Source organism: Drosophila bipectinata, chromosome XR (assembly GCF_030179905.1).
Source record: "Drosophila bipectinata strain 14024-0381.07 chromosome XR, DbipHiC1v2, whole genome shotgun sequence".
Lineage (NCBI taxonomy): Eukaryota > Metazoa > Arthropoda > Insecta > Diptera > Drosophilidae > Drosophila > Drosophila bipectinata.
The window spans coordinates 13,172,530-13,197,502 of record NC_091735.1 but is presented as its reverse complement, the minus strand read 5'-3'; the positions used below and the strand labels follow the sequence as shown (position 1 = coordinate 13,197,502).

General features: G+C 39.0%; 1 protein-coding gene and 1 long non-coding RNA gene across 2 annotated transcripts in view; both read left to right on the top strand.

The window, feature by feature from the left end:
* Positions 1-303: 303 nt before the first annotated feature.
* Positions 304-24,973, top strand: part of LOC138925516 (uncharacterized) — a 72,459-nt gene continuing 47,789 nt past the window's right edge. Inside the window, exon 1 of the long non-coding RNA XR_011441747.1 lies at positions 304-335. This is a non-coding gene — a long non-coding RNA (uncharacterized lncRNA). The remainder of the gene's footprint in view (positions 336-24,973) is intronic.
* Positions 20,197-23,397, top strand: LOC108130924 (VWFA and cache domain-containing protein CG16868). The gene is given in 1 exon segment (XM_017249613.3): positions 20,197-23,397. A coding segment is annotated over 1 exon segment (2,790 nt). The 3' UTR covers positions 22,987-23,397.

Here is a 24,973-nt window from a genome sequence, read left to right as displayed (position 1 = left end):
ATCAACATCAAACACCATCGAAACCACACAGCCCTATGGAAAACAAAAAAAAAAAAAGAGAGGCGTTTTGACTAAAATGACGGAAATAATGCGTACAAACATATGTGGCAAAGCCCATAGGCTGCCATTTCAAAAAGGCATTTTAGTTAACCACGCTTCTCTTGATGCTCTACTTGAATATTTGAAAGCAAAGTACGAGATGGATTATATCCTTACAAGTCGTCTTAACCAGGACATCGTCGAAAATTTCTTTGGTGCAATGCGAGCAAGGGGCGGACAGTATGACCACCCAACGGCGCTTCAGTTCAAATATAGATTAAGAAAGTATATAACAGGTATGACAAAATTAAAACAATAAGAAATAGTATATTTAAGTAATATTGTCAAATGTTTAGCCTTATGTTTTAGCCGTGTATATCGTGTTTGTTATGTGTTCTGTCTTTTCTTTTTGTTAACACACCCATTAAAAAAAGAAAAAAATTTTTCGCTCCTGTATGAGACACACCTAGTACCTAGTCTTAATTAATTACGGCGGATTAAAAGTTCTTAAAATAGGTGAATCTCATTCAGGGGCCTGTTTTTTTGTTTTTTTATACGGTGGTTGTATTTTTATTTACTTATATTTTGTATTTATAAATTAGCTAAGAATACAGAGTTGTTATCTGGAAATGGTAATGTTGAAGAAGACGATACGGATAAGTGGTTGGATATAGATTTTTCTAAAAGGGATGATAAAGAAAACAAGAAAGGAAAGCTAACTTCGGGCGGAGCCGAAGTTTATATACCCTTGCAGTTAAAACCGGATATATATCGCAAACATCGGATATAGTTGGCCGATCCTTATGGGAATAGGAATATATAATCCAATTTATTACAATACAAAATCTAAAAAAAGTCCCAAACTTCTATCTTCAAAAATACGAAAGTTGATATTTCTACCAAATACCATTTCCGATCGTTCAGTTATATGGCAGCTATGGGATATAGTCGGCCGATCCTAATGAAATTCGGTAGGTTGGATCAACTGACTAAAAATATAATCTGTATTAAATTCCAGCTTTCTATCTTCAAAAACACGAAAGTTGGGTCATTTCCGATCGTTCAGTTATATGGCAGCTATAGGATATAGTCGGCCGATCCTTATGAAATTTGGCATGACGTTATGTTTTGCCAAAAATAGCTCTCATGTCAAATTTGAACTCTCTAACTCTAAAAACACCAAAGTTATACCATTTCCGATCAATCAGTTATATGGCAGCTATAGGATATAGTCGGCCGATCCGGGCCGTTCCGACTTATATACTGCGTGCAAAGGAAAGAAGGGTGTGTGCAAAGTTTCAAGTCGATAGCTTTAAAACTGAGAGACTAGTTCGCGTAGAAACAGACAGACAGACGGACAGACGGACATGCTCATATCAACTCAGGAGGTGATTCTGATCAAGAATATATATACTTTATAGGGTCGGAGATGTCTCCTTCACTGCGTTGCACACTTTTGACCAAAATTATAATACCCTCTGCAAGGGTATAAAAATGGACCTGAAGATTTTATAATAGAAGTTCCAAGCAGCGTAGAGGGAGTGAACACTTTGGATGAAATGACAGAAGACGGAATAGAATACATAGCTGGATATATTATAAAAAAATTAAACCTTTCCAACGAGCTAGCAGAGTTTGGGACCTACACTTACGTGGATGAAGTGTCTCTCGGAGGACTTAAGAAGCCATCTGTCCAGTTTGTAGAACAAATAAAAAATTTGGAGATCATATTTTTAAGTTTTGTGAATGACACTTTTAAAATAACAAAAAATGTAAAAGAACACTTGCTAAAAGCTGCGGAAAATGTGAATATTAGTATAGATATAAAAAAATTCTATTTTAAAATTGGAATATATTTTAGGATTAAGAATTTGAACAAAAGACTTGCAACACAAAAACAAAAACAAAAACTCATTTCCAACTCAAAATTGTTAAAAATTAAATTATGAAAAAAATTCTACCCCGTTTTATTAAAAGGAAACTTAAAACCCCGTACACCATACACGGGTTAAACAACTCATTCTATAGTCATTTCGCTCGCACTTATTGGCATATGCCTCTCTCGCTCGCACTCATTGCTATGATTGTAGAGGTACCAGCTTTTTCGGACGAGACTACCTAGTATAATTGTATCATGGTTCGCGTAAGAACAGACAGACAGACGGACATGCTCATATCAAGTCAGGAGGTGATCCTGATTAAGAAAATATACACTTTATAGGGTAGGAGATGTCTCCTTCACTGCGTTGCACACTTTTGGACAAAATTATAATACCCTCTGCAAAGGTATAATAAAAAAGCAGTTTGTTTTGTGCAATTGGCATTTCTATTAAATTGAGTTTATATAAAACTTACCTTATATAAAAAATGGTTATTAATGTTTGCGACAATCGCACCCACATGATTTTTTGAGCAGCGTGGTGGCGAATTTCAAAAGGCTTGGCGCCTATTCTGTATTTACAATAGGCACAATCTGAGGAATCCTTGCGAATCCACTCTTTAAATTCAGTGTCCCGTAGTCAGGCATCGCGGAAATTTTTTTCAGAAACTTTTGGCATCTTTTATACCCGAAAAAAATGTAAGGATGACCAAACGTTCTCAAATTATTTATACTTCACTGAGTGAAGTACCAGATTCGATATCTTTGTCAATTTTATTGATCGAATATTGCTCTGTCAACGCAAAATTGTGTAAAAATGATGAGTGTTTTAAACTTTAAAACACTTAACTTTAACCCTCTACTGCATGAGCATAGAAATAACAAGAAAGGAAAGCTAACTTCGGACGGAGCCGAAGTTTATACACCCTTGCAGTTAAAACCGGATATATATCGCAAACATCGGATATAGTTGGCCGATCCTTATGATTATGATTTATCATAATAAAACCAATTAATTACAATAAAAAATCTAAAAAAAAGTCCCAAGCTTCTATCTTCAAAAATACGAAAGTTGATATTTCTACCAAATACCATTTCCGATCGTTCAGTTATATGGCAGCTATAGGATATAGTCGGCCGATCCTTATGAAATTTCGTAGGTCGGATTAACTGACCAAAAATATAATCTGTACCAAATTCCAGCTTTCTATCTTCAAAAACACGAAAGTTGGGTCATTTCCGATCGTTCAGTTATATGGCAGCTATAAGATATAGTCGGCCGATCCTTATGAAATTTGGCATGTCGTAATTTGTTGCCAAAAATAGCTCTCATGTCAAATTTGAAATCTCTAACTCTAAAAACACCAAAGTTATACCATTTCCGATCAATCAGTTATATGGCAGCTATAGGATATAGTCGGCCGATCCAGGCCGTTCCGACTTATATACTGCGTGCAAAGGAAAGAAGGGTGTGTGCAAAGTTTCAAGACGATAGCTTTAAAACTGAGAGACTAGTTTGCGTAGAAACAGACAGACGGACAGACAGACGGACAGACAGACGGACAGACGGACAGACGGACAGACGGACATGCTCATATCAACTCAGGAGGTGATCCTGATCAAGAATATATATACTTTATAGGGTCGGAGATGTCTCCTTCACTGCGTTGCACACTTTTGACCAAAATTATAATACCCTCTGCAAGGGTATAAAAAGGGGAAAAATTTTTTGAATGTAATTATGTGTTTATTAAGGCCAAAATAATATATATTTGGACTTTTTTTGTGTGGGGGGGAATAGTTTGGGGTGGGGGATATGGGGCCATATATGGCTTTGTATGCATTCAGCTTATTCCATAGTTTGCCATATATGGCTCCGTATGCATGTATACATTACTTCATGTGAAAATTGGTGAAACAGTTTCTTTTGTCGTTGTAGCATAGAAATACATTGCATTTCTCACAAAAGGTGTATGAGCGAAAAGAGCAATCATTTTTGCAGAGCTTGTCAAACCCGGCTTCCCCTGCCAACTTCATATCGTTATTATTGTTGAAGTGCAGAAAACGTTTTATAGTTTCCCATCGGTTGCAACTCATTGTGCCATGTATAATTTCTTGACCAATGGTCGAATTCCAATAGAGTCTTGAAGAAGGTAATTGTACCAACGACTGTATATGACCATGCCTATAAATTGATCTACTTTAGTTCGAGAAATACCAGCGGGCTTATTTATATCTACAGTGAATCACATTAATATTCGGTTTTTTACTTTCTCAATTTCAAATGAAAAGAAAGAGATTAAAAAAAAGACTTAAACAAAAATTTTAAATAGCAAAGTAAAGCTTTTTTTATTACCTATTCATAGAAATAACATAACACAGGAATTTATTTTAAATTAAAAATAAAATTAAACAAAAACGAAAAACAACTCAAAATTTGTGTTACTTTAATATTCGGTATTTCCTTATAGACCTAAAAAAAAACTATTTTATCTTAAAATTAAATTTATCTTAATATTTAGTGTGATACCCATTATTTTTTATGGTATCGCTTAATCGTTTTGGCATATTTCGAATAATTTTTTTTGTGTATTCGCCGCCAATTTTGACCCATTCTTCCTGAAGCCGTTGTTTCAATTCCGATATTGAAGATATCGGCGTTTGGTGTACACGGCGGTCCAATTCACTCCACAAATTTTCTATGGGATTGAGATCAGGTGATTGGGGCGGCGTTTCCATGACCTTTGGGCAGTTGTAAAGCAACCAGGACTTCACTTTATGCGCCTTGTGCTTTGGGTCATTGTCCTGATATAATTTAAATGAGTTCGCAATGCCCATTTTCTCCGCCGACTGCTTCAAATTTTCTTTTAAAATTTTTAAGTATTGATCTTGGTTCATTATCCCATCAATAAATACTAAATTTCCCACTCCTTTTGTGGAAATGCAGCCCCAAATCATCACACTTCCCCCGCCGTGTTTAACTGTTGGCCTAAGGTTATTTTTTTTCAGCTCAGTGTTTGGTTTCCGCCATACCATTTGCTTGCCGTCGCTCCCGAAAAGATTAAATTTACTTTCGTCAAGGAAAATGACATCGTCCCACCAGCTTTCGTCCTTTTTGGAGTACTCCTGGGCAAAGTTTTTTCGCAACTTTCGGTTGCGCTCCGATAGCAAAGGTTTTTTACGGGCGATTCTACCGTTGTACCCCTGTTTTTTTATGGTACGCCGAATAGTTTGCGCCGAAACTTCCTTTCCATGATCGGCAAAGAGTTCAGCCGACAATTCAGGAGCACTAAGTCGAGGATTTTTTTTTATTTTTCTGACTATTTCGGCTTCTTCTCGATCAGTCAATTTTTTCGGCTGTCCTTTTTGCTTTATTAAAGCCACTCTTCCCTCATTTTTGAAGCGTCGGACGATGTCACCGACTGTGTTGGGCTTCATGTCAAGCATTTCGGCTGTTTCCTTGTAGGTCTTGCCCTCTAAGTGAAGTTTGAGGACAAGATTTCGCTGCTCCAATGATGCATTTTTACCCTTGCGGCCCATCTCGAAAATCGGTGCTCGTAGTAGCTTTTTTTTGGCTTGTTTGTAGGAAATGAATACCAGTCATATGTGTGCAATTCGGGGAAACCCATTTTTGGCGGATCTGAAGTTGCCACATTGTTTTAACGTAATACTTATAAAAATACCGAATATTAAAGTAAAGCCATTTTCAAGCTTTTTTTTTGTTTCGTTGTGATTCTTCTTTTAATTTTTAATAAAGTGCTAACATATATATACCTACGTAAAGACAATATTTCAAAGTTTAAAATACCATTTTTAAAATTTCGTGATTTCTTAGTATAATACATTTTATTCGCGTTTAAAGTTGCAAAAAAAAAAAACCGAATATTAATGTGATACACTGTACTTGGAGTGCATATAGATTTGACTGATCAACCAAGAAATTTATCAAATCGTCGTTGAAAAAAAAATTGAAAAAATCTGCCGGTGTCTCCAGTTTATTGATACAAGTTGAAAGATTGGTATTTCCTTGAAATGGAAAGGTCTCATTCGAATACGGTGGTAAGTGACCGGCTTTCCATTTCCACGCGTTACCGCATATAGAGCCATATATGTATGGCGTCCACAGTTTTTTGCATAGAATAGTATATGTGGTGCTCACCTATAATCAAATTCTATTTTTTATGAACGAAAACTTTATATCAGTGGTGGGCACGAAATCTAACGGTCAGAGCCGCAGCTCGGCCAAACAACAAATTACAACAACAACCACCACCCTCGCGATGGTTGTGCGCAAACGGACACTTAATAATTGTTGTTGCAATCTCGGGACCGCGGGGTCGGGCCCGCTACCTGCCTCGGAATTTGTGTAGCATTGTTTTTTTAAATCTTCACGGCTCACTGACCGCGCGACTCGATCGTCTGGCCCGACTTGCTGGCGCCAAAAATTACGAATAACGGGGGGAGCCTTGAGAGCCCGAGGAGCCATGGGCTTGCCCACCCCTGCTTTATATTCTCCTAGCAAAAAAAATACTTTTCAGTGATAAAATTGATTTTTAGTGTAGTAATTTTTATTTTAATTTCACCGCACTTCACTTTCGTTCGTCTGCTTGAGGCGCGAGCACAAAACTGATTGAAACTTGAGATAAGGCAACACAAAAAAGTTCTGAGTATAGACATCTTACAGAAAATAGTTGAAAGAGAATAAGTGATAACAAACGGTTTAGTATATGTACCGTTTTATTGCAAAAAAAAATTATTGAAAGTGAGAAGCCATATATGGCCTTGTATGCGGTAGAGGGTTAAATTTATTTTTTAACTTCAAATAAATTTAAAGAAAATAAAATAATTGATAAGTTTTTAGAACCTATTTTTAGAACTAAATATATTTGAAGGCGAAGAGGAAAGATGGCGTTTTTTATTTGAGGTTATACTTATGCTCCTTCTCGTGATCATACTACCAGTGCCTGTACTAGTAGTAGTGGTGGAGCTCTTCTCTGGGCAGGTATGGGTTTGAGCCCAAAATGAGAATGGAAGGAGTGGTGGAATTTTTAATATTTGATGTTCGTTGCTGGTTGGAATTTTTTTAATATTGATGCACAACACAGTTTTGTTTAATTTTTCTATTTGTATATTTTTTTCTTTATTTATTTGATTTTTTCTTGGTTTTTGCTTAGTATTTACAGTTAAAACATGGATTTATAACAATTAAAATCAGCTAACAGTTTATCAGTTTGACATTGATTTGATTTTAAAAATTTTCAGAAAGACAAGAATTAATTAAAACCGCCGCCATCGTCTGGATATTGAGTACGAACCCTCTGCAAGGGTATAAAAATATATCGACGCTCATAAAAAAACCGATTAATCAGATAAACGGCAGCTTTAGCATATAGTCGACCGATCCTTATGCAATTTGGTAGGTCGGATCAATGAGCCGGTCTTTACGCGATTTTTTTTTAAAATAGAAGTTTAAACTTTTTATCTTAAAAAACACGAAAGTTGGGTCATTTCCGATCATTCAGTTATATGGCAACTATAGGATATAGTTTTCCGATCCTTATGAAAGTTGGCATTCATGCAAAATCCGACTTTTTATACCCTTGCAGAGGGTATTATAATTTTGTCCAAAAGTGCGCAACGCAGTGAAGGAGACATCTCCGACCCTATAAAGTATATATATTCTTGATCAGGATCACCTCCTGAGTTGATATGAGCATGTCCGTCTGTCCGTCTGTCCGTCTGTCTGTTTCTACGCAAACTAGTCTCTCAGTTTTAAAGCTATCGTCTTGAAACTTTGCACACACCCTTCTTTCCTTTGCACGCAGTATATAAGTCGGAACGGCCCGGATCGGCCGACTATATCCTATAGCTGCCATATAACTGATTGATCGGAAATGGTATAACTTTGGTGTTTTTAGAGTTAGAGAGTTCAAATTTGACATTAGAGCTATTTTTGGCAAAATAGTACGACATGCCAAATTTCATAAGGATCGGCCGACTATATCCTATAGCTGCCATATAACTGAACGATCGGAAATGACCCAACTTTTGTGTTTTTGAAGATAGAAAGCTGGAACTTGGTACAGATTATATTTTGATCCATCCTACCAAATTTCATAAGGATCGGCCAACTATATCCGATGTTTGCGATATATATCCGGTTTTAGCTGCAAGGGTATATAAACTTCGGCTCCGCCCGAAGTTAGCTTTCCTTTCTTGTTTACTCTAAAAACAGCAAAGTTATACCATTTCCGATCAATCAGTTATATGGCAGCTATAGGATATAGTCGGCCGATCCGGGCCGTTCCGACTTATATACTGCGTGCAAAGGAAAGAAGGATGTGTGCAAAGTTTCAAGACGATAGCTTTAAAACTGAGAGACTAGTTCGCGTAGAAACGGACAGACAGACAGACGGACAGACGGACATGCTCATATCAACTCAGGAGGTGATCCTGATCAAGAATATATATACTTTATAGGGTCGGAGATGTCTCCTTCACTGCGTTGCACACTTTTGGACAAAATTATAATACCCTCTGCAAGGGTATAAAAATAACAGTAAATATTCTAAAGAATACACAAATGCTATTATTTAACCCAAATTAATGAAATGTCTACCCACTAATGAAATTTCTATAAACAAGTCGGATTGGGAAGAATTCTATTTAGCGGATCCCAATTTCGACCAACCTGGTCGAATTGACCTTGTAATTGGTGCAGATTTATATCCACGAATCTTACTGCCGGAGATAACCAAAAAAGGTATGCTTCTTGGGCAAAAAACTGTCTTTGGATGGACAGTGTCAGGGTGCACAAAATCCAGAGGAAGTAAATCGATTGTAGCAACCAGTATCGAGCTAAAACATATGGATCGATATTGGGAGGTAGAAGAAGAGGATAGCAATGTCTTAGAGACAGAAATTTGTGAAAATAATTTTAAAAAATATACTAAAAAAGATTCAAATGGAAAATATATTGTAGCTATTCCCTTTAAAGAAAATATAACATTAGGAGACTCAAAGAATCAAGCAATGGCTCGTTTCATGAATTTAGAAAAAAAAATACTAAAAAATGAAAAACTTCGAATTGAATATTCAAAATTTATGAAAGAATATTTAGACTTTTAGACTTTAGGACACATGGTAGAAGTAATTTATGAAGGCAAATACTTCCTTCCTTACTAAGCTGTTATCAGGGAATCGAGTCTCACAACAAAATTAAGAGTGGTTTTTGATGCTTTAGCCAAAACCAGTAATCGCAAAATCCTAAACGATATTATGTGGGTTGGACCAAAAGTCCAAAAAGACATTTTCGATATTATGATAAATTGGCGTAAATGGGAATATGTAGTATCATCGGACATTGAGAAAATGTACCGAAAAATCAAAATAAAACATGGGGATCAAAAATTTCAATATATATTGTGGAGGGATGACCCAAAAACAAAAATAAAAACCTACAAATTAACTACTGTAACTTATGGTACCGCTTCCGCCCCATATTTAGCAACCAGAGTATTGGCAGATGTAGGTGAAAATTGCAAAAACAAAATTATCGGGGAAATAATAAAAAATTATTTTTATATGGACGACCTTATGACAGGTGAAAATTCAATAGAAGATGCCACAACCATAGTTCAATTAATTTCTAAGGAACTATCGAGCTCTGGGTTTAATTTGAGAAAGTGGGTTTCGAATGACCCAAAAATATTAGAAATGGTAGAAAACTCAGGAGATAATAAAATAGTTAGCATCAAGGAAGATGAGTTTATAAAAACCTTAGGGCTACAATGGGACCCTAGCAAAGACGAGTTTAAATTTACAGTATGTTGTACTGAACCTAAAAAACTAACTAAAAGATTCGTCTTGTCCACATTAGCAAAAATACTCGATCCATTAGGTTGGTTGGCACCGGTAACAATTGTGGGAAAAATCTTTATGCAAAAATTGTGGACAGCAGGAATCAATTGGGATAAAGAGCTAGGTATGGAAGATCGTAAGGAATGGGAAGATTATAACTCTGGGTTAGAGGAATTAGGGCAAATAAGGGTCCCTAGATGGATTAATTTAAAATTTGAATTATGTATTCAAATTCATGGTTTTGCAGACGCTTCGGAAAAGGCTTATGGGGCCGTAGTATATGCCAAGGTGGGATCGAAAGTAACTATAGCTAGTTACTAGAAATAACTAAGTAACTATCGCTAGCAAAAGTAGGGTGAATCCGATCAAAAATAGAAAAACTATTCCAAAACTAGAATTATGAGCAGCACATTTGCTGAGTAAGTTAATGATGCGCATAACGGAAGCCATGAAAAATTACAAATTAGAAATATATGCATGGAGTGATTCAACCATAACGCTAGCCTGGATTAAGAATGGGTTGAATAAGATAAAATTTATCAGACGTAGAACAGACGAAATTCGGTAATTAAAAAATACTGAATGGAATCATATAAGATCCGAAGATAATCCAGCGCACCTTGCATCAAGAGGAGTTTGCGCAGATCAATTGGTGAATTGCGATCTTTGGTGGAGAGGGCCAAAATGGTTGACTGAGCCAAAAAGCCAATGGCCACAGTCGCCGATCATTGAGGAATCCTTAACACTAAATACATTGGTAAAAACCAAAGATGACAGGATTTACGAATTGATGCAAAAGTTCTCTTGCATGCATAAGTTAACCCGAGTAATAGCTTATGTAATGCGATTTTTGATAAAAACCAGAACAAACTCTAACCCAAAGTTTTTAACAGCAGAAGAATTAAAAGAAGCTGAAATACTCATAATTAAAAAACAACAGGAGTGGCAATTTAATAAAGAAATAAAATACCTAAAAAATAATAGAGAGATTGAAATAAGTAGTAAAATAATAGGTCTGAACCCGTTTTTAGATACTAATGGAATACTTCGGGTAGGTGGAAGACTACAAAATTCTAAAGCGGAATTTGAAGTTAAGCATCCTATAATTTTAGACAAAAGTCACATTTCGACTTTAATAGTAAGGGATGCTCATAAAAACACGCTTCATGGAGTTATAAATCTAATGAGAAACTTTGTACAACGCAAATATTGGGTATTTGAGTTAAAAAATTTATTAAAAAAACAGCTGAGAGAATGTGTAAAATGTTCAAGGTATCGAAAAAATACAATAGAACAAATAATGGGAAATCTGCCCGATTACAGGGTAAACATAACACATCCCTTCTTAAATAAGGGTATTGATTATGCAGGGCCATACCTTATAAGATGCTCCAAAAACCGAGGTCAAAAAACATTTAAAGGATATATTGCAGTATTTGTTTGCATGGCTACAAAAGCTATTCATTTAGAAGTAGTTAGTGACTTAACGTCTGATGCATTTCTAGCTGCATTTAAGCGGTTTGTAGCTAGAAGGGGAAAATGTGCAAACATATATTCAGACAATGGAACAAATTTTGTAAGAGAATCAAGAAAATTAGATGAGGAGTTAGAAAAAGCCATTAGGGAAAATAGTAAGATAGCAGCGGAGTTACAAAGGGAAAGGATAGAGTGGCATTTTATTCCCCCGGCAAGCCCCCATTTTGGAGGACTATGGGAAGCAGGAGTAAAATCCATGAAATACCATTTAAAACGAGTAATCGGAGATAATGTACTAACATACGAAGAAATGTCTACATTGCTTTGCCAGATAGAAGCCGTTTTAAATTCAAGACCTTTGTACACTTCCAGCGAGGATATGGATGATAATGAAGTGCTGACTCCTGGTCATTTCTTAATTGGAAGACCCCCATTAGATATAATCGAACCTAATGACGAAACTGGGAAAATTCATAATTTAGATAGATGGAGACTTATTCAGAAAATAAAACGAGATTTTTGGAATAAATGGAAGGATGATTATTTAAATACTTTGCCTCTAGGAAGGGTTGAAGAAGTCCACAAAGGAAAAGACGAAAAAGTTAGAGTCGTTAAACTTAGGGTGCAAGAGAATTTGGGAACTGGCTGGTGTAAATGATCAAGATGATGCAGAAGCACATCAAAATAGATCAAATTCGCCCAGAACAAGAAGCAGTGCTAGATTGTCTAAGTTAGGAATGATGATGGCCTTAATGATGCTCTCATTATGCTGTCAGTTGACAAACGCAGCACCGGAAATAAAAGATCCAAAATACCGTATTGAACAAATTTCTAAATCCTCGTCCATATATTTAGATCCGATGGGAGACATAGAAGTTGTATCATCATCATGGAATTTGGTGATATTCTACGATATGGAAGCATATTTCGAGATGATCCATAAAGGAAAGAGCATAATCACCAAAATGAGAGTAGTTTGTGAAAAACTTCATGGGTTTGAGGATCAGTGCTACCTTATTTTGGGAAATACACTCAAACAGATTTTAGAGTTGGAAAAGAATAATAAACTCTTCATGACTCATAATAAATCGAGGCAAAGGCGGGCACCGTTTGAATTTATAGGATCTTTATACCATATTCTGTTTGGAGTAATGGATAAAGATGATCGGGTTCAAATGGAAGAAAACATAATTTATTGAGTACCAACAAAAATTAAAAGAATTAAGCAAAAAACAAACTTTATTAGTCGAATCCACTACTAATATTCTAAAGAAAACAACGGAAGAAGTCAATGCAAACTTCATAAGTATGAACAAAAGGATAGAAAATATGACTTTAATATTGCAAGAGTCATATTACGTATACAAAGAATCTATCAAATTCTTTATGGTCACGAAGGAATTAAGTAGTCTGATCGATGAATGTGAAAAAATACAAGCAGGAATCATAAGCCTGTTAATTGACATTAACCATGGAAGGCTTAACACCAACATTTTGCGTCCAAGTCAGTTTAAAACTGAAATTGCTAAAATTAAGGACGTCCTATCCGAAAATTTAATTCTTCCAGGGAAAAGATCAGGTACGGAATTAAAGGATGTATACACCTTACTTACCGCAAGAGGGCTGTTCGTTGATAAAAAACTAATCATCAATGCGAAAATTCCTCTGTTTGGGCGGCATGCATCTAAACTGTATAGGGTTATTCCTGTTCCAGTCAGAGCGGAAAATCACACTATTCTAGCGCAAATTGAATCGGAATATTAAGTGTACAACTTTGAAATAGATTCATACCACTTAATGACGGAGTCTACAATTAGTAAATGTCAAAAGTGGCAAACAAACAAAAGAGTTTGTGACGGCAGCTGGCCATGGAGCAATGGCAACGATAATAGTTGCCAGCTAGGACCCCTTAAACCTAATAGACCGTCCAATTGCTTTAACAAATCTGTCCTTTCATCAATTTCTTTTTGGGTAGAGCTAGAAAAAAGAATTAGTTGGTTGAGGTTAAAGTTGAGGAAAACACTAAGTTGAGGCTCCAATGTGGCCAATCCAAAAATCAGATTATTGATTTACCGGAGCAAGGCATATTAACAATCAGTTCAGAATGTACAGCCCAGACCGATGATAAAATTCTAATTGCTCAGCACATTATTGAATGTGCTTCTTTCCTTCCTTCTTTCCTTTGCACGCAGAATATAAGTCGGAACGACCGGGATCGGCCGACTATATCTTATAGCTGCCATATAACTGAACGATCGGAATTGACCCTACTTTTGTGTTTTTGAAAATTGAAAGCTGGAACTTGGTACAGATTTTTTTTTGGTCAGTTAATCCGACCTACCAAATTTTATAACGACCGGCTGACTATATCTTATAGCTGCCATATAACTGAACGATCGGATATGGTTTTTGGTAGAAATACCAACTTTGGTATTTTTGAAGATAGGTTAGGTTCGGTTGAGGCGGCGATGAGGGGCCGTGTCTGACCCCCATCCACTTGAGCCGCTGGGGCTCCTTGTGATACCGCACAGGCAAGGATCCTTCAAGAGGACCTCTCCCTTCCCATTACTTATGTGCCCAAATGTGTTCTATCCTTTCTGCGGCGGCTTGCGGTCCCATCCCGATTTACGAATGAAAGCAATGAGTCTGTGTGGAGCGACCTCCGCGAGGTCTGTTAGGTCTGTGAGTATTGCTGCGCCCAAGAATTTGAGTCGGACGCGCCCCAGCGCAGGGCATTGACACAGGAGGTGTGCAACTGTCTCTTCCTCTTCTTCGTCTCCACAGCTCCTGAAGTAGTCGTAATGTGGCACCGCTTGTCTAGCCGCGTGTGCTCCTATTAACCAATGTCCCGTAATGGCCTTGATCGCCAGACTACAATGGCCTTGATCGCCAGACTACAGTTACTTCAGCTTTAAACACACTACAGTGGTCGGGGAGTCTGAAGGACTCATTAAGATCTGGCCTATGGCATGATAATGCCTATCCGCTCTAGGAGAAGATCAATGATCTCAATAGACAGGACTGCAGTCTGAAAGTAAAGGCCATCACGGGACATTGGTTAAAAGAAGCACACGCGGCTAGATTAGCGGTGCTACATTATGATTACTGCAGGAGCTGTGGAGATGTAGAAGAGGAAAAGACAGTCGCACACCTCCTGTGTCATTGCCCTGCGCTTGGGCGCAGCCGACTCAACTTCTTGGGTGCAGCAGCACTCACGGACCTTAAAGACCTCGGAAATCGCTCAACGCAGACTTGTAGCCTTCATTCGTAAATCAGGATGGGACCACGAGCTGCCGCTGGAAAGATAGCATAATCTTGGGCACATTAGTAGATAGGAGGGGAGAAGTCCCCTTGTAGAGCCTCTTGCCTGTGCGGCACCACAAGGAGCCCCAGCGGCTCAAGTGGATGTGGGTGTCAGGGACTGGCCCCGCATCGCCGTCTCAACCTAACCTAACCGTACCTAGTAACATCAATATATGCTGGCAACAATGAGAAAGAAAAGGCGATTGAAATACAGCATGCACTATAACGCAAAAGGGGAACGTCGCTAGTAAATTGATTTGTATTTTATTGAAGTCGAAAATTGTGAATTATAGTTATAGCAGAATTGTATTTGTTAGTTGTTAGTCTGTAAATTTACTGTTAGATAGCTTAGGGCGGAGCGGGAGCGAAAGCTCATATTCGCTCTTGTGCGAATTCGCCCCGCTTCGCCGCAATAGATAAGTTAGGCTTAATGTTGAGAGAAATATAATCGAATTTATAACGTTGATGAGGCACGACCATTCTTTTCGTAATCGTTGTTTTTCGCATATTTTTAAATATTTTGCAGGCACCCTTTTTTTTTTATTATTTGAAGTGTGAGATAAATCAATCTCGTTATACATTTTGGCGCCCCCGGGTTGACTAAATTGAAAATATTAAAAAAAAAAAAAAAAAAAAAACAATAAACAAAGTGACAGTGGCACTGTGTTATTACACACAAAAAATAACTACAATTAAAAGAGCTGCTCGCGACGCGTCCGTGAAGTGAAAAATAAAAAACAAAATTCACCGCGTCGTGAAACCCTCAAGCCTCGCAGGATCATCGCCACTCATCGAAAACCATCTATTTCCATGCCGTGCACCTGCATCGACTGTAAAAGGAAAGTGGCAGCGGGATTAAAGGATCCCAAGGCGGAACCCCAGGTAGTTGTGCGAAAAATTGAAAGTTGAGAAGAGACAAATTAAATCTTCGTCTTGTGCTGAAATATAGCACCCTCCTTTCAATTCTTGGCGCATACGTACTTGAAATTAGTAGAGCTTAAAAATTTGAGTAGTTTAGTTAAATATTAACAAACTGTCTGTGGCTAAAATTGACAAAAACATACATAAATACATATCCACATCACTGTCGCCCTCCCCTTTACCCCTCGTTCGTTTTTCGCCAAACAAAATAGTTAAATTTAGTGCAGCCAAACATTTATTTATATACAAATATATGTATGTACAAATATAATACATGTTTACGTGCATAAATAATTTGGCGTACATACAAATATATGCAGCGGTAAAAATTTTCGTTTTCGCTCCAACCGTTGTCCGCTGCTATATATGTATGTATGTATATGCATTAGTTTGGCGCATTTTATTTTACCGGAACGCCAAGTGCCGCGCTACCCTATAATTGTGAGGTATACACCTTTTTCGGTGTCATTTGCAACCTACTATTTTTTTGGATACGTTTTTCGTTTTATGAATTTAATTTATTTATTAACTAATTATAATAAAAATTTTTTTAAAATTAGTCAAAAATTTTTATTTTTACAAATTAACAAATAAATTAAAAAATTTTTTATTTAAAAATAAAAAACGCAAAATTTTAAATTTTTTATCGTCGTCTGTTTATTAAAAATAAATAAATAAAATTTAAAATGGAAAGTAATAAACAGAAAGTAAAATCCACGACTCTTGATGAATTAAGAAGAAGATTAAATGTCAGGGTAAAAAGCATTCGCCGGTTAGAGGAACGTTTGGAAGCTGGGTCAGTTCCTTTAGTGAAGACCGAGCTAGAGTGCAGGCTTCAGGTTTTAAATGAGACAATACTTAAGGTAAACGAGTTGCAAGACCAGATCGAGCAATTAGATGAGGAAGATGAATTTGGAGCCGAGTTGGAAAAATTAGAGATAACAACTAAGGCAAGGGTGATGTCTTTATTAAATGCTTTCACGTTAGCTGAAGAGTCCCCACCAGCTACTGCAATTTCTGCAGGCCCAACTCGAGCTCGACTTCCCAGTTTGTCATTGCCAAAATTCAGTGGAAACTATTCGGAGTTTAAAAATTTCATGAGTCTCTTTGAGACATTAGTAGACAAGGATGCGATAACATTCCTGTTATCGAGAAATTTAACCATTTAATTTCTTGCCTCTCTGGTGAAGCCTTAGGAACTATCACCGAGAGTAATTATGACAAAGCTATTGCTAGTCTAAAAAGAGTTTACGATAACGAATGTCTCATCTTTGCGAACCAAATAAGCAAATTATTCAGCCTTCCGAAAGTTTCCCAGCCGTCTGCGTCGTCGTTGAGAGGTCTCATCGACACAGTGTCATCGATCTATGGGTCACTATTATCCATAGGAGATGACACTAAAATTGCAAACTCAATGATCATTCACTTAGTTTTGAGTAGAGTAGATCCAGTGACCAGAGAAAAATGGGAAGAGGCACTGGATTATGAGGAATTGCCGCTGTGGTACGATTTCGAAAAAATATTAAATCGTAGCTATCAGCACCTGTCCGCTGAAGAGACTGGCAAGCCAAAACAGGAGAAAATTGGGTTCGGGAAGCAGCACAATAGGAGTTCGTTGGCTTGCTCCGCTTCCAATAAACAAGCTTGCAGATATTGCAACGCACAAGACCATAGTCTTGCCCAGTGTAGTCCGTTCGCTCGCCTTGCTGTAATGCAACGGTTTGAGTTTGTCAAGTCAGCCTCATTATGTTTAAATTGTCTGCGAAAGGTCACACGGTTGCTAAGTGTAAATCGACTAGGTGTCAAATTTGTGCAAGATCGCACCACAAACTTCTGCACCGATTTACTGTGACCGAAAATAACTTGGCGTTACCACCACCAAATGAACATCCTCCTCCAGCGTTACATCTTGATGGCCCTTCTACGTCACATGCTTTGCATGCGTCATCTCTAGAAAGGGTTTTGTTAGCGACGTCGATCGTAAGCGTTACAACTAAAAATGGCGAGCATATATTGGCCCGAGCACTACTTGACTCTGGGTCACAAATGAACTTCATTACTGAAGAACTTGCTCAACGCTTACAGATCCGTAGGGAGGAATCGTGTATCAACTTGCTTGGAATTGGTCAAGCTAATTCCCAGGTTAAGAAAAAGATACACACTGTGGTGAAGTCAACGATTAATGGTAGTGAGTTTCCGTTCGACTTTTGGATTTTGAGAACTATCTCGGGTTATCACCCTGACCAGTCAGTGAACTTGAAAGATTGGGACCTACCAAAGAACTTGCCGCTAGCAGACCCATATTTCTACAAACCTTAGCGGATAGATATGTTAATTGGAGCTGAGTCATTTTTCGAGTTGTTGTCCGTTGGCCAAATAAAACAAGGGCCAAGCCTTCCCATCCTCCAAAAAACTCTCCTTGGATGGATAGTATCGGAAAAATATAAGGCAAATACCTCAACTCCTCAACAGCCTGTCTCTAGCCTAAATTGCCAAGAAGAACTACTCGAGTCGATAGATGGCAATTTGAAAAAATTCTGGTCGTTGGAAGAAGTACCAACTTCCAAAAAGCTTTTGTCACCTGAACAAGAGTTATGTGAGGAACATTATCTGAAAAATACAGTTGTACTGCCTTCAGGTCGATTTGAAGTCAGGCTTCCATTTAAACCGGATCCAAGCGTTTTGGGAAACTCGTTCGAGGTAGCCAAACGCCGTTTTTTGTCGCTCGAGAGAAGATTATCTCGAGATCCGAATTTAAAGAAAATGTATGTGGAATTTATGGAAGAATACGAATCCTTAGGTCATATGTCCCCAACAAGCAATGATGTTCTTGCTACTCCACACTACGTCATACCCCATCAGTGTGTCTTACGGCCTCAAAGCACATCGAACAAATTACGAGTCGTGTTTGATGCGTCTTGTAAGACCTCAACACATAAGTGTCTTAACGATCTGTTGATGGTTGGTCCTACCATCCAGGAAGAGTTGTATTCAATTCTTCTTAGGTTCCGGCTGAACAGATTCGCTCTGATAGCCGACATAAAAATAAAAGTGGCCGACGAGCCCCCGGTTTGATCCGTCACCAGAACTTCTACAGATGGAAGCGAAAAAGAATGCGGTCGGATTAACCGCAATCGTATCTACCTCAGATTTATTGGAAGTGATAGAAGGTTATTCCTCTCACTTAAAACTGCTGCGAGTGTTCGTTTATATGTTCCGCTTTATAAGGAAATCGAAGAAATTAGTAGTGAATTCTGATATTGTTCCCTCACCTGTCGAATATAATGAAGCTTTTAAGAAAAAAGCTAAATCCCTTTCTACACGAATCTTCAGAAGCTGGGCTTACCTTTTCGTTGTTGCGGGTTGGGGGCGACTAGCTAATGCTCCTATATCGTACGATGCCAAGTTTCCAGTATTGTTGACAAAACGCTCTCAATTTGTTCAGAGCTACGTCCGATACTTGCACGAGTCGAATTTTCATGTGGGTCCAGAGCACTTGTGAGTCTTTTGCGACAGCGCATATGGATCGTAAATGCGCAGGAAGTCTGCAGTCAGACAGTACGGTCATGCATACGCTGCTTTAAATGCAAGCCTCGTCTGATGACTCAAATCATGGGTGATTAACCCTTAGATAGGATTCGTGCTCTCCGCCCATTCTCCATATGTGGTGTTGATTTTTGTGGCCCTATTGATACGACATTGAAAATTCGTGGTAGGCCACCCTATAAGTCCTACATTGCCTTATTTGTTTGTTTTGCGTCCAAGGCAGTTCATTTAGAAGTAGTTTCCGACCTTTCAACTGATTCCTTTTTATTGGCTTTTCAAAGGTTCGTTGGGCGCCGAGGATGTCCGCAGATCGTATTTGTATTTATTGAAGTCGAAAATTTGTATTTTATTGAAGTCGAAAATTTTGAATTATAGTTATAGCTGAATTGTATTTGTTAGTTGTTAGTCTGTAAATTTACTCTTAGATAGCTTAGGGCGGAGCGGGAGCGAAATCTCATATTCGCTCTTGTGCGAATTCGCCCCGCTTCGCCGCAATAGATAAGTTAGGCTTATGATTAGAGAAAGATTAGAAAATATACTCGAATTTATAACGTTGAAGAAGCAAGACCTTTCGTTTTCGTTTTCGCCCAGTTTTTTATTAAATATTAAATAACAACAACAACAAAAACTTAAAAGCAATCGGCGTTTTAAGTGACTCCGACTGAAATATACTCTAACACTTTCTCAGTATATTGATTTTTAATGATTCGTAAAAATATATATACAGAAAACATTTTACTACTAACACTTAATCTTATTCTTAAATAAATTAAAAACGTATGCTGAAATAATAAAAAAATAATATAATTTCTTTTGTCATTTCATCAAATACGAATACCCGAATTTTGTTAGGGTAGCAAGCCTGAAAAGTAAGAAAAATCCAAATTTTGTGCGCTGGCTTCGAAACGAAATCGCACGCACACATACACCCGTGTATGTGAATGTGTGACACGCATACATACAAAGATCAACCGAAGCGCAGGCCAACCTTCTTCATCGCGCTCCGTTTAGAGACTGAGAAACAGAAAACATTTAATGCGAGAATGAGCGTAAGATGAACGAACGATGAGCGTAAGAGAGCGTAAGAAATCCGCTCTGGGGCCTGCTGGGGCCTGTCGCAAGAAATTTTCGCGTCCATTTTCGTTGTATGAAATGGGTTGTCTATATGCTGTATGGTTAGTGGTAAAACCCACGCTGAAACAGGAATCCCACAAACGAGCTCGCGAATCTTTGGACAGCTGTTTGCTGAGCGATATTTGACCGATACCCTGGAAGTGCACCCTCCGGTGGTGGATGTCGATAGTGGAGATGTCTTGGTGTCTATCACACATGCCATTCCTCCATATGGCGTTGTGGGCGTCAACTTGTACCTGGCTGATCTTCTCGAGGATCTGCTCAACTATCCCAGTCCTGCCTCTAGTGCCAAACAGGGAAGTGGATATGCCTTCTTGCTGGATAGATCAACGGGCAATACCATCGCCCATCCGGCTTTTCCGAGGCCCCTCATCCAGCGAGAGACCTCGTATCCTGTGAATATTGCCTACCTTAAGAACGCGACGGATTTTTCCAGCCTCATTCGGGAGCGCCTGCTGCACGAGGAAAGTGGCAATGCCACCACAGATGTTTATGTGGGGAAGCAACGACTGCAACGCACCTACCATTGGCAATCTATTTTGGGCTTTTACGTGCTGTGCCTGGTGAGCAGTGGAGGCGATTACCTTCGTAATGTTTCGGCCGCCCAGCGCTACAACCTAAAAGATACAATGTCCAACTATTAGCCCGGATACTTTGGCGAGAGCATGGACCTATTGTATCACCGCTTGGACTTCGTCCAAGGTGGCAGTACATTGCCAAAAACATGTCGCTACTTTAGACAAATGGCAACCATGGATGCACCTACTCTATTTCTGAGTGCTGCTGCATTTGAGTCTCCTTTTGGATTTCTGCACAACAACCGTCCGCGCACGCAACTCCGACACGTGGAATCCATTATGGCCTACCTGAGGGATTCTAGTGGCTTACTGGCGAACCCTGGCCTGCGTCCCGGCATTCGATATGAAGTGAACATGCTTTACCAGGCCATACAGCAGCTGCGACGAAGACATCAAGATGCCAGGGGTTCTCTGCGAGGGCACATCATTCGGCGTTATATGGCCAGTGTTAGTGGAGTTCTTCAGCTGTATCCTGGTTGTTTGCTCAGTAGTAGCTATGATCCCACTAGACGACCGTGGTTCCGGCAAGCCATGGCTCAGCCTGGAAAGATCGTGAGCACCGCTCCCTATTTAGATGCTGGAGGCGCAGGCTACATCATAACCATAGCGCACACCATTTTTGAGGGAAAGTCCCACGCACTGCACGTAGCACAGCAGGATAGACCGATCGGGGTGGTGGCCCTGGACGTGCCCTATGCTTTCTACTACCGTCTCATAATAGAGGGAACCCCCATGTGCCAGCAGCCGCACATGAAGTGTCTTTTGTTCGAGCACGAGGGCTACTTGCTGGCTCAACCGAGCATGATGCAACCAGCTACTCCGACGCGTAACCAGAGACGGCCCCACGAGCATCTCACGCACAAGGAGTCCTACTTGGCCAACGACATGCTCAATCACGGGCAGTTGGTAAGGAAGCTGGGCTGTGCCAGCTACCAGAATCGAACTTTACAGCGATATTACGCGTTCAACACCTCCCTGGCCACCATCCTTGGAAATGTGGTGCACGGAGAACGAACCAAGTACGCCATTGCCCTGATCCGGGGAAGCAATGTGTTTGCCGCTGTTCTGAATTCCAGCTGTGATGGTGGCGCCTTCTGTCCGTGCAGTACCATCGATCGGGAGTGCCTCAACTGCAAGCGGATGGACCAAACGGACTGCGAATGCCCCTGCGAGTGTCCACTGGTCGGGGACAGCAGCTCAACTTCGTCCTTCAACTACTATGCGAACTATATACAGCAGTTTCCATATTGCCCGCCACCGAGTGAGCACTTTATTGCTCTACCACCGACAACCCAACTGCTGAGTAGCCTCCCAAGTTGTCCCGGAAGCGCTGGCATCTGTGAGACGTATTCCACGCAGCGAGAGTGTCTCGGAGTGATGGGCTGCGAATGGTGTCAACAGGATATGGACGGAAACGGCTTCTCCACGGCCTTCTGTGCGTCGCAGGCTAGCTGCTTTAACGGAGTGCTAGCCTCTCTGACGCCCTACGGAGAGCTGGACGAATTGGAGCTACTGGCCGCCCACAATCCGCAACGAGAACAACACGCCTACTCTGCCTTCGGGCCGCTGGGCGGAGTTATTGTGGTCCTGGGCATGGTGATAGGATTTGCCATATATTGCTACAGACACAACCTGGACTCCCAGGCGCAGGAACAGTTCTACGTGGACTCCGTTCAGGAAGAAAACTACGGGCTGCCCTTATCCAGGTTCAATTTTGACGACTGCAAGGCGCACGATGAACCGCCTCTGGGTGGTGGATACGACCACACGGCTGCCCAACAACAGCTGATGCATGCAGCGGACATATCGCCGTACCACGTGTCCAGTGGAAGTAGCTACCGGCGACCACCCAACGGAGAGTCGGATCATGGCTACAGCACCATGACGCCGCATGAGGACAGCTCCGACCAGCAGTGCTTCACGGAACCGTTGCTCCTGCACGACAAGCGCCACAGCAAATCGGACACCATGTCCATATCCACCTCCATATCGAGTCCCACGAATCGACAGCAGTCCTCCACACAGCCAAATACGCATCCGTACTTGAGCAATCAACCGACCTCCAAGACGGAGCGCTACAAGCAACAGCAGGTGCAAGCCACTCCCTCACCATGCCGGGGACCGCCCGGATCCGGAGGTGGAGGCGGGGTCTACGGGCAGACCACTCTGCCTTTGGAGGGAGAGGAGTCGCGGCACTACATCCTGGCACCAGTGACTGTGCACCGGCACATGGAAACGTCTGAATCGTAGTCTAAATAGCGTTGTTAAGTTTTAGAGCGTAAGGAGTCCGCTTGTTTGCCAATCTAGTTTCGTAAGATTCCAATCGGGCAGTTCAACTGCCCAACAACTGTCCAGAAATACCAAGAATGGACTCCAGTTCCGGCCCACTGTATCTTTTAGAGCCTCCCACAAAAGGAGTGTAATACCAACACCAACTATTAAGCGATGACATTGTTTCTGCCATTTTTTGATCGATGTATTGTATTGTATTTTATTGTAATTTATTGCAACAAGTATTACTATATTATGTGCAGCTACTTCCAATATTTTTAACAATTATTTAATAAGCACTAAACGAAATGTACTTACTGTCTGATTGTAAGATACCTACCATGTCGTATACCGTTTTTTGTAATAGGTCCTAAGTCGATAAAATTACTAACTACCGATTTTAGTACTACACAACATACCTATATAATAGCATTGTACGTTTCAAATAAAAAATGTTTAAATTTTGCAAAAAAAAAAAAAAAAAAAAAATAAACATTATTTCAATTAAAAATCATTTATTTCGCATTTTTTAAATCGTGCAATGTTTCTTAAGCCAAATTTAAGGGGTTTTATACAGTTGTACCGAGCAAAAAAATTAAATTTTATAGATTGTTTTTTGACACCATAAAAAAATATTTATTTAAAATGTTTTACTGACGTTGTTTAGTACATGTTTCTGGGTACTTATTTAAATTTTTTCATAAAAAAATATTAACTAATAAAAATTTTATAGCCGAATTCCAAGATCGTCTTTTTTCGATGGTGTCTTGCGGTGGACATCATATCCCAAGAACGGTTCATCCGAAATCAAAAATTTAAAAAAATTAGTAGTAATTAGTAAAAATTGTTAGCATATTGTATTGCCCAGTCCGTGAACTAAGGATTTATAAAAATTTTGATTAAAAAAAAAATGGCGACGGTTTTAACACAAAATGTACTTTTTCAAGGTATAATATTTTTGATTTTTATGCTCTAAAAAAGGAGTTTCAAAAAAAATGAAAATTCCTTCGTTCACCGACTAGATATTATCATAATAAATAAGTGGTAAAATAATAAAATTTGGTGTTGATCGGATCAATAGTTTTTTAGTAATCGTGTCCACCGCAAAGGTAATTTCGAAAAAACAAGGTTCTTAGATAATCGCGTTTAAAGTTTCAAGTTTGTTTAAGTTTGATGTGCAGGTAGTGCGCTATAAATAGCTACAACTTCGGTTGTAATGCTCAGATCCTTATGAATCCTTATGAGAGTATTCTCAACAGTATATACTTAAAGAAATTGCAATAAAAAAATCGATTTTTTCATCTATCACAACTGTATATAACCCCTTAAAAAGGAGTAAGGAGTTTATAATCAGTATGGTTTGATCCAGGAGGTGCATACGCGTTGGAATAGTACTCTCTTCATGATGCAGCGTATTTTGGCGATAAATGAAATTATTTCGAAAGTTCTATTAAAAACCGAGGTAACCGAAATAACACTAATAAGGGAACTGGTTGAGATATTGAATCCATTTCATGATGCAACCGTTTCTCTGCATACACAAAAGTGATTATATCACTGATTATTCACATATGCTGCAAGCTGCGCCAAAAAATATCTGAAATGAACTGTTTATGAAGGTAAAATCGAACAAAGCTGACGTCTTAATAATTTTATTTATGTTGGTCAACGGATAAATCCTTACATGGCTACAAAACAACTTACATGCTACCACTAGCCATACAGCAACACTTTATCTTATTCCTAAATAATTGTCAAATATATACTGAAATATTCAGTTTCACTTCAAACCTCTTTAACTTCTTTGAGTTAAGACGTGTCACCTTTGAGCTTCAGTAGGACAAATCCCCAACAACACCAACAATAAACCTCAGAAAAAAAAAACAAATAAGTGTATTAAACAGAATTAAAAAAAACAATCTCACAAATCTCTAAACTTCTCTAAGGGCATAATATACTGTAATGA